Genomic DNA, 17839 nt, shown 5'->3' on the forward strand with positions numbered 1-17839 from the left:
TTCATACGCTTATGTCGTATGGTATTATTTTTTGGGGTAATTCTTCTGATTAAAAAAGGGTATTTTTGGCTCAAAAACGGGCTGTTCGATCTATATGTGGTGTACGTTCGAGAACCTCTTGTCGACCCCTATTCAATAGTCTGGGAATTCTGACATTCCCCTCACAGTATGTATTTTCTTTAATGTCGTTTGTTGTTAGCAATATTACCTTATTCCCAAGAGTTAACAGCTTTCACTCAGTTAATACTAGGCAGAAATCAAATCTGCATGTGGAATGCAGTTCCTTGACTCTTGTGCAGAAAGGAGTGCAGTATTCTGCTGCATCCATTTTCAATAAGCTACCACAAGAACTCAAAAATCTTAGCAGTAGCCCAAACACTTAAGTCTAAACTGAAGAGTTTTTTCATGGCTCACTGCTTCTATTCTGTCGAGGAGCTCCTGGAAGAGCTGAAAAATTTAGCAAATTCCAGTGTTACATTGTTGATTTTCTTTATTTAAACTTACGACTTGTCGCCTGAATATGTTTCTTATATTTCATTTTATCTGTTTCTACTATCGTGTTATAATTTCATGTATTGACTCGTTCCATGATCATGGAGACTTCTCCTTAATTTGGTCCCAGGGAACAATAAATAAATAAATAAAATAAAAAAATAAAAGACGTACGGAATAGTTCGTTTCCCTCTTCGCACCATAGTGCCTCTCTCCTTCTCTTCACTCATAATCTAGAACATAAACGAATTCATAAAATCAGAAACCCCTTATGTCCAGTACCAGAAACGTTTCAAGAGAAGCTAAAAACGTGATTATCAGAAGATCCAATAACTGAAAGCCGTTGAGAAAAATCCCACATTTTATACTGCAGAGTATGTTATTCTAGATCCAAAAGCTTGCGCATGCCTATAATAGGAACCGAAATATTAATATGTCTAACTACTGGACATGAGCGGTTTGTTCTCAACAGTGTGGGCATGAGGGTTTCTACATCAAATCAATTGCAACAAATACCGTTTTAGTGCGATTTATTAATATATCAACAAACAAATAATGCACAATATGTGCTGCATTGTAAACCATGAGCTTTGGCCTAAACATCCTCCCCGTTCTAGTTTGTGTATTTTCTGTTTTTCAGTGTTGCTTCCTTTATAACATCATATTTCCGTATGTTGCAGAAGCCTTTCCTTCTCTTTCTTCGTGGTTCTGTATTACTCATGTTAGAAATGCTTCAACAATGCTCAATTAATAGTCAAACAATGTAATAATTTAATGAAAACTGAGTGTCATACTACTTTCAATATAGTCATACAACGTTTATGTACAGGGTGATTATAATTAAACTTTCAAAACGCTATAGAAATAAGATCACTGGTCATAATGAAATCAAATTGCAACAAAATATTATCGGAGAAGGGGGGAAATGTTGTCAGAAGAAAAACCAATAATGTGAAAATTTTGTCAATAGATGGCGCTGTATGTGGCGGAATACATACATGAAAACGTCTGTCACCCGCATAACCCACTGAAGCTGGTACAAACACGCCGGGTACAAGGCTTTTCCTCCTTTCGCGTCTGCGACGTTCGCCACGACTGTCTCAATGCAGGATCGCGCTCTGCTTGTAAAGCTGTATTACAAGAATGATGACTGTGCACACGTCGCTCTGCAGAAGTTCCGGACACTGAAGGGTTTAAAAAAGGCGTTGGTTCGATGAATGCCGTGGGTCTGGAGAAAATGATTCGGAAATTCGAAAAGACGGGTTCTTTTGGTGTGCTACCTGGTAGAGGGAGGAAACGAATTGATTCGGCGTCAGCGGAAGCAGCAGCCATAGCAATGCAGGAGGAGACGAGTGGTGGTGTGCTAACGTGTAGTGCACGGAGAACTGCCCGAACAGTGGACATACCCATGAGCACGGTGCGTAAAATCCTACGAAACATCCTTCTTTGCTATCCGTTCAAAACTACCAATGTGCACGAGTTGCTTCCTGTTGACCTCCAGCAAGAGAGACTTTTACTTTAGAATTTATTGCTCGCATGGAAGTGGACAACGGTTGGCCGTGGCAGATTGTGTGGAAAGACGAACCCCACTTCCCTCTGACAAGATATGTCAATACACAGAATTGACGAATATGGACATCGGAAAATCCGCTCGCAAATCAACCAGAAACACTTCACACTGGAAAGGCCACTGTTTGGTGCGGGTTTACGGCATCATTTATCGTGCGGCCATATTTTTTCGAAGAGACAGGTGCTTTCTGTCTTGTTACCTGTACCGTCACTGGTAAGCGCTATGAGTGTCTTTTGCGCAACCACGTCATTCCAGCTCTCCAACAGCGTAGATGTATGGATGGGATCATTTTTATGCAAGATGGCGCACATCCGCACATTACAAATCCAGTTAAGCAGCTGCTGAAGGTACATTTCGGAAATGCTAGAATTATCAACCGCCTTTTCTCTAAAGGCTGGCCGTCCCGTGTGACTTCCGGCTGTGGTTCTATCTGGAAGATGTTGCGTTCAGTGTTCCGACTGCAAACTTAGCTGCATTCAAGGCCGGCATTGCGCAACACATTCTGAACGTGACCTCGGAAACATTTCGATCAGTTGTGGAACGTGCTGTTTCTCCGTTTCAACTTGTTTCAGAAAACGGTGGGCAGCATATTGAACATGTTGTGCGCCAGTCATACGGAAATTAATAATGGGATTTGATTTTGATTGATGCTTTTTATGAAGTTTTTGGCCTCAGGACATTTAAAAACCAATGTGAGTGATGCTTTTAATGCGGTTTTTTTGCCTCAGGACACTTAAATGTCAATTTTTCCCATCCGATGTGATATGACATAACCGTGGTGGATGGTCTTACGTAACTAACAGTAACACACCTGTAAACTCATGCACACTGAGTATTACAGTTTGTCTAACGTCACACTTACACTTTAGGCATTGTTGTATGATTAATTTGTCATTTGTAGCAGACCACTATTAAATTATGATGGTTACAACGCCATCTATTTCTACATTTTGTAACTGTTTTTTTCCTCTGACATACGTTTTACCTCTTCTCCGATAATATTCCGTTGCAATTTCACGTCATTCTGACCAGTGATGTTATTTCTACAGCGGTTTGAAAGTTTAACTTTAATTATAATCACTATGTACATTATTAACTGTCCATTTTTTAGCACTCAGGTACAACAACCCTAGAAAACAAAGTAAACTACCAATGAAATCAACGAGAAAACAACGAGAATGATATTTCCACTCACTAAACGTAGAAATGCGTCATTTCACTCGACATGAGATGTTTCTGAACAAAACGGTAACGTTTACCATCTCATAACACGGAAACCATTAAGTGGACATGAGGTATTCCTATCACAATCAATGTCGCTACCTTCAAAGATACATAATCCGCCATTATCCCATTTCGCAAAATATGTGGATATGAGAAGTTTCTGATTTTATCGATTCAAATAGTAAATCGAAGTTCGAGTTCTTGCCCTGGTACATATTTGTATTCGTTACACGAGGGAGATAAAAATGTATCTTCTACAGTTAATAGCTAGTCCCAGGAAAATATGTTTTGTACATATTTTATTGAGTAAGGCTGGTCAGTTACACATTATGCAGTCATGAATTCCTGATGGCAGAAGAAGCAAGTTTGCGTCGGGACAGCTTTTTCCTTAATATACGTAACCGCTTTTGCAGTACCAACATTGTTTACCAACTATGGCATACGCACACTCCACGAACAGAACTAGCAATTGTACACAAGCACTGAAGTAGGCCTATGAAGATCCGTCGTCGTAATTTATGACTCAAAATAATATATTACTGCAGTGCAGTGATACGCTTTAACGTCAGTAAATGCCGCTTGAAAGGCGTAGAATTTGTAATGACAGCCAATCGGACTGTCCGCGGGTAGGATTATGTAAGTAAGTTATAGACAGTGTTATGTCATGGAATGAAGTTATGGTCGTACATGTATATTGAGACGCACCATAGGAATAATACCAAAACACAGCAAAAATTCTCATAGGCAAGGATGCACTAAACACCTCGATGAAATGTTAACACTTGTCACAACGTTATATATCCAAGCAATACCGCAAAAATACATTCGATTTAAATATGAGTTCCAAGAAACAAAACTGTACGCCTATAAAATCATTTTTCCCAACTGCTGCGTGACAAAAATGAGGAGTAAGGAAGTGTCCGGTAAAGTGGTCACTGGGGTTCTGAAGGCTATGGTGTACTGGCATGGCGTGGGAATTGCTTTAGCTTATTCTCCCTGGGGGGCCCTGTCATGCCGTGAAGCCTAAACTGTTTGCTGTGCTGTGTAATATATGACTCCATAATCGTACTATAGTTATTGAAATTTCGGTCCCGCTATTAGAGAGTATACAATTTCTGTATAATGACATCACTGCGGGCAAAGCGGTCATTCGGCGGTTAGTTCTGCTCACTTCGTGCAGCGGTAAAAGTAGCTGCAGCGGCCGAAAGAAGGTGGCGGCGGCGGTACTTGCAGCATGTCCTTGTTAGAATGATCCAGAAACGGAAAATAAAGAAACAGAAGAAAAATAAAATGAAAGAAAGCAAAAAGTTGCCAAAGAAAAGAAAGGCAGAAACAAGAAGAGTGCGAAGAGCATGAAACACAACCCTAGAAGACCTCGTTTCGACGACAGTGATGGAGACAGAGAGAGCACTTACTCTGAAGAAAAGTTTTCAAATTGAGAACCAGAGGAGCAGTTGCTTTAGTCCGAATTGTGCTCGCTCTGGGCCCACGAATTCAGTACAGGATCTGAGGAACACAGTTTCACTTTCATCTGTGAAAAGTGCGAATAATAAGGTTTTGCATCACGCCAGTTCCCAGAACTCCTGAAGATGGATGTTGACTGTGATAATTCTATCACAGACACAGTACCTTTGACTGTTCAGAGAAGTCACTAACCCGCCCAGAGATGTAAACAACCATGCATGACCAGCGCCTATTATACGGAGGGGGTCCGACAGCTAATCCGTTCCTCTCAATCCACCACGAAGGAGGTATAAGGCTCGTGTTGTCTGTGGTTCAACTATGCCTAGATGGTCAACACCGCGGTTCGATCGCGTCTGCATTGTTACTTTGTGCCAGGAAGTGCTCTCAACAAGGGAAGTATCCAGGCGTCTCGGAGTCAACCAAAGCGATGTTGTCCGGACATGGAGGAGATACAGAGAGACAGGTACTGTCGATGACATGCCTCGCTCAGGCCGCCCAGGGGCTACTACTGCAGTGGATGACCATTATCTACGGATTTAGCTCGGAGGAATCCTGACAGCAACGCCACCATGTTGAATAATGCTTTTTGTGCAGCCACAGGACGCCGTGTTACGACTCAAACAGTGCGCAATAGGCTGCATGATGCGCAACTTCAATCCCGACGTCCATGGCGAAGTTCATCTTTACAACTACCACACCATGCAGCGCGGTACAGATGGACCCAACAACATGCCGAATGAACCATCCAGGATTAGCATAACGTTCTCTTCGCCGATGAGTGTCGCATATTCCTTCAACCAGACATTCGCCGGAGACGTGTTTGGACGCAACCCGGTAAGGCTGAAGGCCTTAGACACACTGTCCAGCGAGTGCAGCAAGGTGGAGGTTCCCTGCTGTTTTGGGGTGGCATTATGTGGCGCCGACGTACGCCGCTGATGGCAAAGAAGGCGTCGTAATGGCTATATGATACGTGAATCCCATCCTCCGACCGATAGTCGATCCCTGTCCGCAGCATATTGGCGTGGCATTCGTTTTCATGGACGACAATTCGCGCCCCCATCATGCACATCTTGTGAATGACTTCCTTCAGGATAATGCCATTGCTCGACTAGAGTGGTCAGCATGTTCTCTAGACATGAACACTATCGAACAAGTCTGGGGTAGATTGAAACGGGCTGTTTAAGGACGACGTGATTCTCTGAGGGATCTACGCCGAATCGACATTGAGGAGTAGGACAACCTGGACCAACAGTGCTTTGATGAACTTGTGGATATAGTGCCACGACGAATACAGGCATGCATCAATGCAAGAGGACGTGCCACTGGGTATTAGAGGTACCAGTGTGTACAACAATCTGGACCACCAACTCTAAAAGTCTCGCTGTATGGTGGTACAACATGCAATGTTTGGTTTTCATGAGCAAGAAAAAGGGTGGAAGTGGTGTTTATGTTGATCTCTCTTCCAGTTTTCCGTACATGTTTCGGAATAATCGGAACCGAGGTGATGCAAAACTTCTTTTGTTGTATATATATACAGCGTGAGTCACCTAACGTTACCGCTGGATATATTTCGTAAACCACATCAAATACTGACGAACCGATTCCACAGACCGAACGTGAGGAGAGGGGCTAGTGTAATTGTTTAACACAAACCATACAAAAGTGCACGGAAGTATGTTTTTTAACACAAACCTACGTTTTTTTTAAATGGAACCACGTTAGTTTTGTTAGCACATCTGAACATATAAACAAATAGTGCCGTTTGTCGCATTGTAAAATGTTAATTACATCCGGAGATATTGTAACCTAAAGTTGACGCTTGAGTACCACTCCTCCGCTGTTCGATCGTGTATATCGGAGAGCACCGAATTACGTAGGGATCCAAAGGGAACGGTGATGGACCTTAGGTACAGAAGTGACTGGAACAGCACATTACGTCCACATGCTAACACCTTTTTATTGGTCTTTTTCACTGACGCACATGTACATTACCATGAGGGGTGAGGTACACGTACACACGTGGTTTATGTTTTCAGTTACGGAGTAGAGTAGAGTGTGTCCCGTCATGTCAGGCCAATAGATGTTCAATGTGGTGGCCATCATTTGCTGCACACAATTGCAATCTCTGGCGTAATGAAATGTCGTACACCGCGCAGTACATCTGGTGTAATGTCGCCGCAGGCTGCCACAATACGTTGTTTCATATCCTCTGGGGTTGTAGGCACATCACGGTACACATTCTCCTTTAAAGTACCCCACAGAAAAAAGTCCAGAGGTGTAAGATCAGGAGAACGGGCTGGCCAATTTATGCGTCCTCCACGTCCTATGAAACGCCCGTCGAACATCCTGTCAAGGGTCAGCCTAGTGTTAATTGCGGAATGTGCAGGTGCACCATCATGCTGATACCACATACGTCGACGCGTTTCCAGTGGGACAAAATGGTTCAAATGGCTCTGAGCACTATGGGACTCAACTGCTGAGGTCATTAGTCCCCTAGAACTTAGAACTAGTTAAACCTAACTAACCTAAGGACATCACAAACATCCATGCCCGAGGCAGGATTCGAACCTGCGACCGTAGCGGTCTTGCGGTTCCAGACTGCAGCGCCTTTAACCGCACGGCCACTTCGGCCGGCTCCAGTGGGACATTTTCGAGCAACGTTGGCAGATCATTCTGTAGAAACGCGATGTATGTTGCAGCTGTTTGGGGCCCTGCAATGAAGTGAGGACCAATGAGGTGGTCGCCATTGATTCCGCACCATACATTTACAGTCCACGGTCGCTGTCGCTCTACCTGTCCGAGCCAGCGAGGATTGTCCACCGACCAGTAATGCATGTTCCGTAGATTCACTGCCCCGTGGTTTGTGAAATCCGCTTCATCGGTAAACAGGTAGAACTGCAACGCATTCTCTGTTAATGCCCATTGACAGAATTGCACTCGATGATTAAAGTCATCGCCGGCCAAAGTGGCCGTGCGGTTAAGGGCGCTGCAGTCTGGAACCGCAAGACCGCTACGGTCGCAGGTTCGAATCCTGCCTCGGGCATGGATGTTTGTGATGTCCTTAGGTTAGTTAGGTTTAACTAGTTCTAAGTTCTAGGGGACTAATGACCTCAGCAGTTGAGTCCCATAGTGCTCAGAGCCATTAAAGTCATCACCATGTAATTGCTGATGTAGCGACACATGAAACAGGTGAAAGCGGTGACGATGGATTATGCGCATGACACTACTTTGACTCACTCCGCCGGCTCTGGCAATGTCCCGTGTACTCATTTATGGGTTCATGGCAACAGCAGCTAACACACCAACTGCACCCGCTTCTCCTGTGACGGGCCTGTTACGGACCCGTTTGCGTGCTACGACCATACCTGTTTCATACAGTTGGCGGTAGATGTTTTGCAATGTGCGGCACGCTGGATGCTCTGTGTCCGGGTACCGTTCTGCATACAACCTGTAGGCTTCAGCTGCATTTCGTCGACACTCGCCATAGATGCGTATCATCTCCGCCTTTTCAGAGTTCGAATACACCATGGTCACAGTTCCTACAACACTACACTATCACAGACGTCTGGTAACACGGTGTACTACAGTTGGTCGGCGTGCGGAGACGAATGCAGAATAACAATAGCAGCAAGCGCTGCATGCGGACACTGCGACAGCTAGACCAAACCACAACAGTGCACTACAGCCACACTCGTAAACACGGTCGTCATTGTAAACATGTCCCTGCAGATGCTGCTCGCCGACCGTGGCCCGTGTTTGTTACAACACGCAACTGTACGTCGGAGGTTTCAAGCGTCAACTTTAGGTTACAATATCTCCGGATGTAATTAACATTTTACAATGCAACAAACAGCACTGATTACGTATTTGTTTATATGTTCATATGTGCTAACAAAACTAACGTGGTTCCATTTAAAAAAACGTAGGTTTGTGTTAAAAAACATACTTCCGTGCATTTTTGTATGGTTTGTATTAAACAATTACACTAGCCCCTCTCCTCACGTTCGGTCTGTGGAATCGGTTCGTCAGTATTTGATGTGGTTTGCGAAATATATCCAGCAGTAACGTTAGGCGACTCACCATATATATATATATATATATATATATATATATATATATATATATATATATATAAAGCAGTTTTTATCCCTTATTTTTGAGTGGCCACCTGGTGAAACTTCAAGTGTTAAATGTACTTAATGTAATCCTGAGGTAATTAAACTAGTCGATATTATACTTAACTAGTTGCAAATTGCAATCACTCATTTCTACGCATTGCCGTCTCTTGCTACTTAACTTAAAAAGCGGGAATACCTTCGCCTGGTTACTTTGCTCAGCTCTCCGTCAGATGAATTTACGCGAATGCGTGAGTGAATTAATCTTGTTTCGTTATTGTTGGCGATACTGTTTTTTTTAACGAAGTGTTTTCGACAGCGTTGATTGGATATAAGCCGTTGTGATCAGCGTTGATATTTAAATTGTGCTGTGCCTCTTTTCCCCTGAAATTTTTAATTCTGCTGTTCCATGTGTTTTGGTACTGATTGGTTTTGTTTGTTTGTGTGTGTGTGTGTGTGTGTGTGTGTGTGTGTTGGGGCTGTCTAAAGCTCCATGAATATGTGTCGCTTCCGCTACTTAAAATTGCCTAGTAATTAGGTAATTAATTCTACCTGCCAAAAGTCCGATTGCCAATTATTGGATGAACAGTTTGGCTTCACCGGCCACGAGAAGCTGCTGTAATTGCGTGGTTACCCACGGACAATCAGGTTTGGCCAAGCGACCGTCTTCAAGTAACGGGTTAACATTAGATCGGGTTAAAGGAAGCTTCCTTTACATCAAATACATAATTACCATCAATTGCAGAGCCACGTGTTTCACATCAAGTAATGTTCCGTTAACCTAGTGTAATATTAACCCGTGACTTGATGGTGGTCGCTTGATCAAAACTATTTGTGAACAAAGGCGATGCCACTCTGTGAATACACTGAAGCTGTGCATCACTGTTGACAGTAAACCAGCATTAATTCGGAAAGGAGGCTTCCCGTCATAAATTCTGCGACATGCGATTGTGATTTTCTAGTTTTGATGAACCTCTGACATGTTGTATATTTCATGTAAGTAGGTAGGCGCTGTAAATCCACGATTATTGTTGACCAGTAATTAAAAATGGTTTGTGTAGATGAATTGATTATCATTGCATTTTATGTGAATAGCACATTCATTGCAATGATGTAGTGGGAAACAGGAGAAATTTTGTTTCAGCTTATCTTGTTGGGGCGTCAGTGTGCAGGGATAGTTAAATTACATTCAAGTATGCCAAAAAATGAGGTCAGGGCTTGCTAAGAAATGACTGAAATATTTTTGTGAGATTCCACGCATTTTTCCACAGACTTAGCCGTCATACCGATAAAACTCACAAACTTTTGTATGTAACTTGGTATAGTCTTGAAACAGATGCATTAACAGCGGTACTGTTCGTTACAAGTCCTTTACGTTACCAACTCAATCGCTAACTCAGCCACAACTGCTCACAACACATCGCGCTAACTTACTACTAAAGACCATGATGTACCAAAGATAACTTTCAAAGATGTTACATTGATATTAAAACGCAAACTGTGATAATAATTTTAGGTACATTAAAAAGTATAAATTCATTCGTTATTGCAGAATACAATTTTTCTTAATACAGGGTGTTCAAAAAGTCTCTCTGCAGTGAGGTATGATTGTTAGCCGCACGTGCCGTATCCCACGGTGAATATACCGAAATGAAACTCAGTGAAATACAAGCTATTAATTTCTTGATTATTCATTTTTACTTACAAATTTTCAGGTTAAATGTTGAAAGTGTCCCTCCTGTTGTTGAATACACTATTAAATTCGTCTAATCATGTTTCCAAACACAAGCCTTAACATTTCTTCTGTAACAGAAGCAGTGAAAGTGGATATTGCAGTTTTCAATTCATTGATGGATTTTGGACGGTTTTTGTAGACAATTGCTTTCGTTGCACCCCAGAATAAAAAGTCAGGTGGTGTTAGGTCAGGCGATCGTGGAGGCCAAAGTCCCTGTGAAGTTATGCGATGACCAAAAACATCAACAAGCAGTGACATTGAAACGCATGCTTTATGCGCGGTCGCACCATCTTGTTGAAAATAACCGTTCCGTATTTCACTTCACACGAGGTCTCCTATGAATGGGTACAGAATATCACTGCAGTATCGTTGTGCGTTTATTGTTTCGTTGAAAAATATGGGACCCACAATCTGACGTCTAGAAATTGCAATCCAACCTCCTATTTTCACAGAATTAAGTGGTTCCTCATGAATACACACGAGAATTTTGCGAGTTCATGTACCCGGATAAATGAAACCACGCGTCATCAGTGAACAACTTTTCATTAAGAATATCCCTTCCATTTTGTTGAACGAAATTTTAGAACGATTGACACTAATGCAGTCTTTTGCCATAATCAGTATTTTTCAGTTCTTGCACGAACGTCACTTTGTATGGGAAAAGTTCTAAATTTTTCCTTACAGCTGTGTGGGCCGTTCCGACACTATCATCGGTTTCCTGGGAGAGTTTTCTTATTGACTTGTTCGGACTCATGGACATTTTATCGGAAATATCGAGTAGTTTATCCTCGGACAAAACACAAGGACGATCACTTCTCGGTGCATCTGTCACTGAACCCGTACATCGAAATTTGTAAATCAAATCTCGCACAGTATCGCGATGTGGGATTGTTGTCTCTGGGAAAACTGAATCAAATGTTTGACGAACTGAAACTGTGTATTTACTGCCAGCTTTGAACACTTGTTCGACTAAAAACACACGTTCTTCAATGGTTAGAATTTTGACAGTGGCAACAAGGAAACAAAGGAACTAAACTTAAACGTTCACGTCAACACGTAACGACACACACCAAAGATGCTACTGACGCTGGCTGAGATAAACGAAAAAGTGGAATGTTGGGAGAGTCCACTTGAAGGGAAGTAACCCAGGCAGGCGAACAATCATACGGCACGCGCGGCTAACAACCATACGGCACTGCGGAGAGACTTTTTGATCACCCCGTATTTGTAATTATTATTTTAACCAATTCGGTTTTAACTAAACACAAGAATCCTTGGATGACTAATCTTTTCGGAGTCATCATAATGGTATCTTCTCAGTAAGTACAAGACACTCCAGCAATAAGCTTCAAATAGGACAAATCTATGTGGATACAATGAGCTCCCCAGCAGTTGCGAATACGAAGCTCCATCAGCTGTATGAGGGAATGAGGACAATGAAAATTTGTGCCGAACTGGGAATCAAACTCGGATTTCCTGCTTTGCGTGGGCAGTCCCCTTAACGGCTTTGGCTATCTGTGCGTGGGGCTCAAGCCAGGATTTCGTGATTTGTGAGGGTGGTCCCCTTAATGGGTTTGGCTATCTGTGTGTGGGGCTCGAACCTGGATTTCCTGCTTTATGCGGGCAGTCCACTTAAAGGCTTTGGTTATGTGTGCGTGACTCACAGCCAGATCCGAACTTTCACATATTATGAAATTCTCGCATGAGGGAAGACATTTTAATTGAGAGTGACTGTCTGGTATTGGCAGATAAAACCGATGTTGCAGTGTTTGTGTGGGTGCCATCGGACATGCATTTTTTTTTTTTTTTTTTTTTTGAATGGACTTGTAGTCCGGGGTGATAAGTTACAATACAGCATCACCGGTCTATTGCGGTCTAACTGTGTCGGTGAGGCAGTAAATTTCCACAGGGCAGTGACTGCGTCACTGCAATTCACTTTGGAGGTGTGGCGGTGGGACTGGTAGTCCCGTACCACCCTCTGACGGTGATAGTACTACATGAGTCAGGCAGAAAAATTTTGCCTAACATGGGCAGATGAAGGTGTGGCAGTGGGACTTGTAGTCCCGTACTGGGGATCTACAGCCATTATTGAATACACGAATTGTATTCACAGCTGCGAGTATGAACAACCAACAGCTGTGTTTGGAAGTTTAGGTTTAGCCTTGAGTCGTGCACGGGTAGCCAAAACTCTTAAGTGACCGCTAGTGCAAAGTCGGAAATTCGGCTTCGGGTACCGATCCGACACAAATTTTCATTTTGGTCATTGCCATATATAGATGAATAATACATTTCACGTACATCATAACTGTTTTAGTCACCGCAGTGCGAAAGAAGGTAGTGCTGAATGCAGTAAGGATCACAAGACATAAACCAGGGTAGAGTGTCGTTGGTCGCTTACCTGGGTGAAGGTGGTCCTGTGGCGACGTCGCGCGGGCGTGGGGCAGGAGGCAGTGGTAGGCGTGTGGCCGGCGTGCGGGGGCGGCGCGGGCGACGGTCCGCCCCCAGAGCCGCCCCCCAGCAGCGCCGCGGTCGCCGGCTCCGGCTTGAGCTTCTTGAAGGCGCCCTCGGCTCCTGCAGCACACAGTGGCCACCGGCCGTCTGCAGAGGGCGGGCGCTCAGCGCTCACCGCCAACGGATCTCTCAATGGTGGAGGGGCGCGAGCGAGGCTCTGGCTGAGCTCTGCTGCCAAACAGGATGTTGGGGGTCTGCAGGAGCGAAAGGTAGCAGCGAGGTGGCTCTGCATGAGAAGGGTGGAGCATGGGTACGAGGGGAGCTGGGATCGTCATGGATCAGATAGCTATGTGGTGTTAGGAGTTTGTCAGGACCAATCTTAGCAGCGAGGTGGTTCTGTTTGGAGTATGAGGGAGGTCAATATCATCGATGGTCTGAGAGATGTCTTGTGTCAAACGGAGTCTTGGGGCTCTACAGGGACCAAGGTTGGTAGCTGCTCTCCTATTGTGGAGTGACACTTAAGTGGTGCAGGGCCACAAAGGAGGGTAGGCTCCTTATGAATCTGATGAATGATTAGTGGAAAAGAGAATGTTGAAATGTTGGGAGTGACTAACGCTAGCAGCATTGTAGCCCTACTGGAGAGGGATTCTGTAGCAGTGCAGGGGCAAGAATAGGGCTAAGATACTTGTGGATCCGAATGATGTTTAGTGCCAAAGAGAATTTTGAAATTTTTGGATTTCTGAGCGTGGTAGTCCTATGGCAGAGTGCCTCTACAGCGGTACAGGAACATAAGGAAGGCCAAGATCCTCACAGGTCTGATGTACAAAAGGAATGTTCGAGGTCTGCAATTAACAAGACTAGCAATATGGGAGTCCTAGAAGAGAGAACTTCTACACTAGTGTAGGGGTATGAGGAGGTCAGGATCAACATGGATCTAATGTTTGGAGAGATAAGGAATGTTGGGCATTTAAATGGTCCTGAACTAGCACAGTGATGGCTCTACAGGGAAAAGTCTCTGCAAAGATGCAGAGGTACACCAGAGGCTAGGACCATCATGGATCAGGGGTCAAGAGGGGAACATCAGCAATCTGTAGATACCACGCATAGCAGTTGAGTGGTTTTAATTCAGAGATCTTCTACAACTGTAGAGAAAGACCAGGGTCATCGCTGTTCTGATATCGAATGGCAATGGGAATGATGGAAGTCTTCAAGGAACAAAGCTGGCAGTGTGGAGGCACTGGAGAATGCCTCTATAAAAGTGTAGGGGCACAAAGGAGCGTAGGGACGATGTCAAGCAGTAAATCAAATATTGCAGGCCTGCAGGGACCAAGGCTAGCAGCATGGTAGGTATACTGAAGAGTACATTTACAATGGTGTTGGAACACAGTGGAGGCTGAAGTATTGTGGTAATGGGAACGGTGAGACTTTTTAGGGACCAATGGTAGCAACATGCTAGTCCTACTGGGGAGTGGCTAAAATGGTGCAGGGGTGTAAGGGAAGCTATGGACGTCGTTTAACTCATTGATGTCTAGTGCCAAAAGGAAAGTTTGGACGATGACTAGCAGCAAATGGTACTGGAGAGTGCCGCTACAATTGTACAGAGGAATAAGGAAGACTAAGAGACTCATGGACTGGATTGCTGTATAGTACAAAAAGCTATGTTGGGAATCTCAAAGCAGCTTTACCTACTGGGGTGATGCTGTGCGATGGTGCACAGTCATAAAGGAGGATTGGGTCATGACAGAGTAAGGGTGGGAAATGCTGTGTGACAAGTACTTTTGTAGTGAAACGCAAACTGATACAATGCGACAATGGAAAAACACAATGCCACATGGGATAAAGTACACCGGGTGCTCCACAGGAATCCATCATGGGGCCGCTACTTTCCCCGCACTGTGTTAAAGATCATTCATTTTTACAAATCATCATTCATTTTTTCAAATGATACTTTTTTGACGGTCAAGGCAAGTACATAAGCATCAGCATATGCAATAGTAAATTATGTCTATGTGAAAGTTCTTAATTGATAGTTTTGGATTACCATTTGAGAAACTACACCTCAACCAGATTTGTGCTTTAAAAATTCCGCATGCCGAATTAACGTACAGTAGCAACAGTAATAGATAATAAACAATACAAAAATTTTAAATTATAAGATGTGCACGTTGCTAAAAACTTAAACTGAAGAAATGTGTAAGTGGAGGTGAGGTACCGTGTAACATGGAGCACACAGTAACATTTGGATCTGAGTAATTTATCACCTTAGCAGCCTTGTGTTTAACCTATTTGCAAACGTCATTTGTTACCCTATTTGGCCAGCGTACTATGGAAGTGATTAACATTCATATTTAATATGTAGTGAAGAAAAAGTGTTTTGAGGTATGTGAAATAAATTTTTATCACAATAAAATATTCTTTCTTTTGTTTACAGTAATCAACAATTGCTGTAATTCTGAGAACTACGATCATAGTCATATACTAGTGTTTCATACCGTATTAAACGTCAAAATGAGAGCCAAGAGGAACTCTTTAGAACAGCTGTGCGAGGTGATCGTGTTTTAACATGGTTTCCTGGCAAGAGTCCATTTTACTGTATCGGGTAGGTGATCACGAACGAGGATGATGATTATGATAACTATGAAGTGACATTTTTCCGTAGAGGAGCCAAAAATGCAAATGGATTTGTGCATCCTCATATATCCTATACAACGTACGTGTAAGGAAAAAGTATGATAATGGTTTTACCAAAACATCTTATCTTGGGAAAATCCAGAAGGGAGAACGGACATCTTAATTATGATGCCAGTCTAAAAAGTTTTAATATTCGACGAATACTGTAAAAAAATTGAATTTATTTTTAAAGACTCTAAATATGAATTTTATCAGGCATTTAATTGCAGCTTGTACTCTGAAGCACTTGAATAATACAAGTTACGCCAATGTAGTTTTTTATACCTGTTACACTGTATGCCAGTACGTATTACACTCTGCCCCGCTCTGGCGCACACTGTAACAGTTTACATTCACACATAACATTCTCGGTAGGCAAATCAAATTGAAAGCCACTCCGAGTATGTAAGCTGCAAATGACTGCTAAAAGATCCTTAAAGAAAAATGCTTAAAAGGAAGAATGTCTTCACAAATATGTTTTCCAAAATTGGAGAAAATAACTTTTCTGTTACACTGTGTCCCCCTTTCCCCTACAGTAGACCCGATGAAGCATACAGACCAACTACTTATGTCCTATGAATAAATCACACTTTGGGACACGGAAATCAGCAAGTTTACAAACTTTGTTCATGTATACATATTGAAAGTAATTAGGTTATATACTATTTGTAACAGCGTGTGATGCGCATCAGTCAATATCCCTACAACTTCTTGTTTCTATGGGACTTGGTCGTGATCCCAGTTCTTTAAAAAAATCGAACTCCCACGCAAACTTGTGAGTACTCTACAAATCACAGTTAATGATTTAAATATTTGAGGTTATACATGTAAGTGAGAAAAAAGTTTATAAAAGATTTGAAATTATATGTAAAATTTGTTGGAAGTTGCTAAGATCTCTCATTATGAAACACTTGTTGAGTATACGCTGGATAATTTGAGCTGATTTTTAAGAAAAAGCTAGTTTTCCACGCAGCTCAATGTTAATGACGTCATATTGTTGTCGTTGCGGTCTTCAGTCCTGAGACTGGTTTGATGCAGCTCTCCATGCAACTCTATCCTATGCAAGCTTCTTCATCTCCCAGTACTTACTGCATCCTACGTCGTTCTGAATCCGCTTAGTGTATTCATCTCTTAGTCTCCCTCTACGATTTTTACCCTCCAGTTGCCCTCCAATGCTAAATTTGGGACCACTTGATGCCTCACAACATGTCCTACCAACCGGTCCCTTCTTCTAGTCAAGTAGTGCCACAAACTCCTCTTCTCCCCAATTCTATTCAATACCTCCTCATTAGTTATGTGATCTACCCATCTAATCTTCAGCATTCTTCTGTAGCACCACATTTCGAAAGCTTCTATTCTCTTCTTGTCCAAACTATTTATCGTCCATTTTTCAGTTCCATACATGACTACACTCCATACAAATACTTTCAGAAACGACTTCCTGACACTTAAATCTATACTCGATGTTAACAAATTTCTCTTCTTCAGAAACGCTTTCCTTGCCACTGCCAGTCTACATTTTATATCTTCGCTACTTCGACCATCATCAGTTATTTTGCTCCCCAAATAGCAAAACGCCTTTACTACTTTAAGTGTCTCATTTACTAATCTGATTCCCTCAGCATCACCCGACTTAATTCGACTACATTCCATTATCTTTGTTTTGCTTTTGTTCATGTTCATCTTATATCCTCCTTTCAAGAGATTGTCCATTCCGTTCAACTGCTCTTCCAAGTCCTTTGCTGTCTCTGACAGAATTACAATGTCATCGGCGAACCTCAAAGTTTTTATTTCTTCTCCATGGATTTTAATACCTACTCCGAATTTTTCTTTTGTTTCCTTTACCGCTTGCTCAGTATACAGATTGAATAACATCGGGGATAGGCTTCAACCGTGTCTCACTCTCTTCCCAACCACTGCTTCCCTTTCATGCCCATCGACTCTTATAACTGCCATCTGGTTTCTGTACGAAGTGTAAATAGCCTTTCGCTCCCTGTATTTTACCCCTGCCACATTTAGAATTTGAAAGACAGTATTCCAGTCAACATTGTCAAAAGCTTTCTCTAACTCTACAGATTCTAGAAACTTTCCTTAGTCTTTCTTCTAAGATAAGCCGTA

The 17839-nt window shown here is 42.7% G+C and overlaps 1 protein-coding gene across 1 annotated transcript in view; it reads right to left on the reverse strand.

Annotated features, from left to right (window-relative positions):
• The window catches only part of LOC124716695 (homeobox protein Hox-D11-like), a 131441-nt gene that overhangs the window by 23315 nt on the left and 90287 nt on the right, over positions 1-17839 (reverse strand). The window contains exon 2 of the mRNA XM_047243236.1: positions 12999-13171. Within this exon, the coding sequence (XP_047099192.1) occupies positions 12999-13171 (173 nt within the window). The remainder of the gene's footprint in view (positions 1-12998; positions 13172-17839) is intronic.

This window comes from Schistocerca piceifrons, chromosome 9, assembly GCF_021461385.2.
Source record: "Schistocerca piceifrons isolate TAMUIC-IGC-003096 chromosome 9, iqSchPice1.1, whole genome shotgun sequence".
NCBI lineage: Eukaryota > Metazoa > Arthropoda > Insecta > Orthoptera > Acrididae > Schistocerca > Schistocerca piceifrons.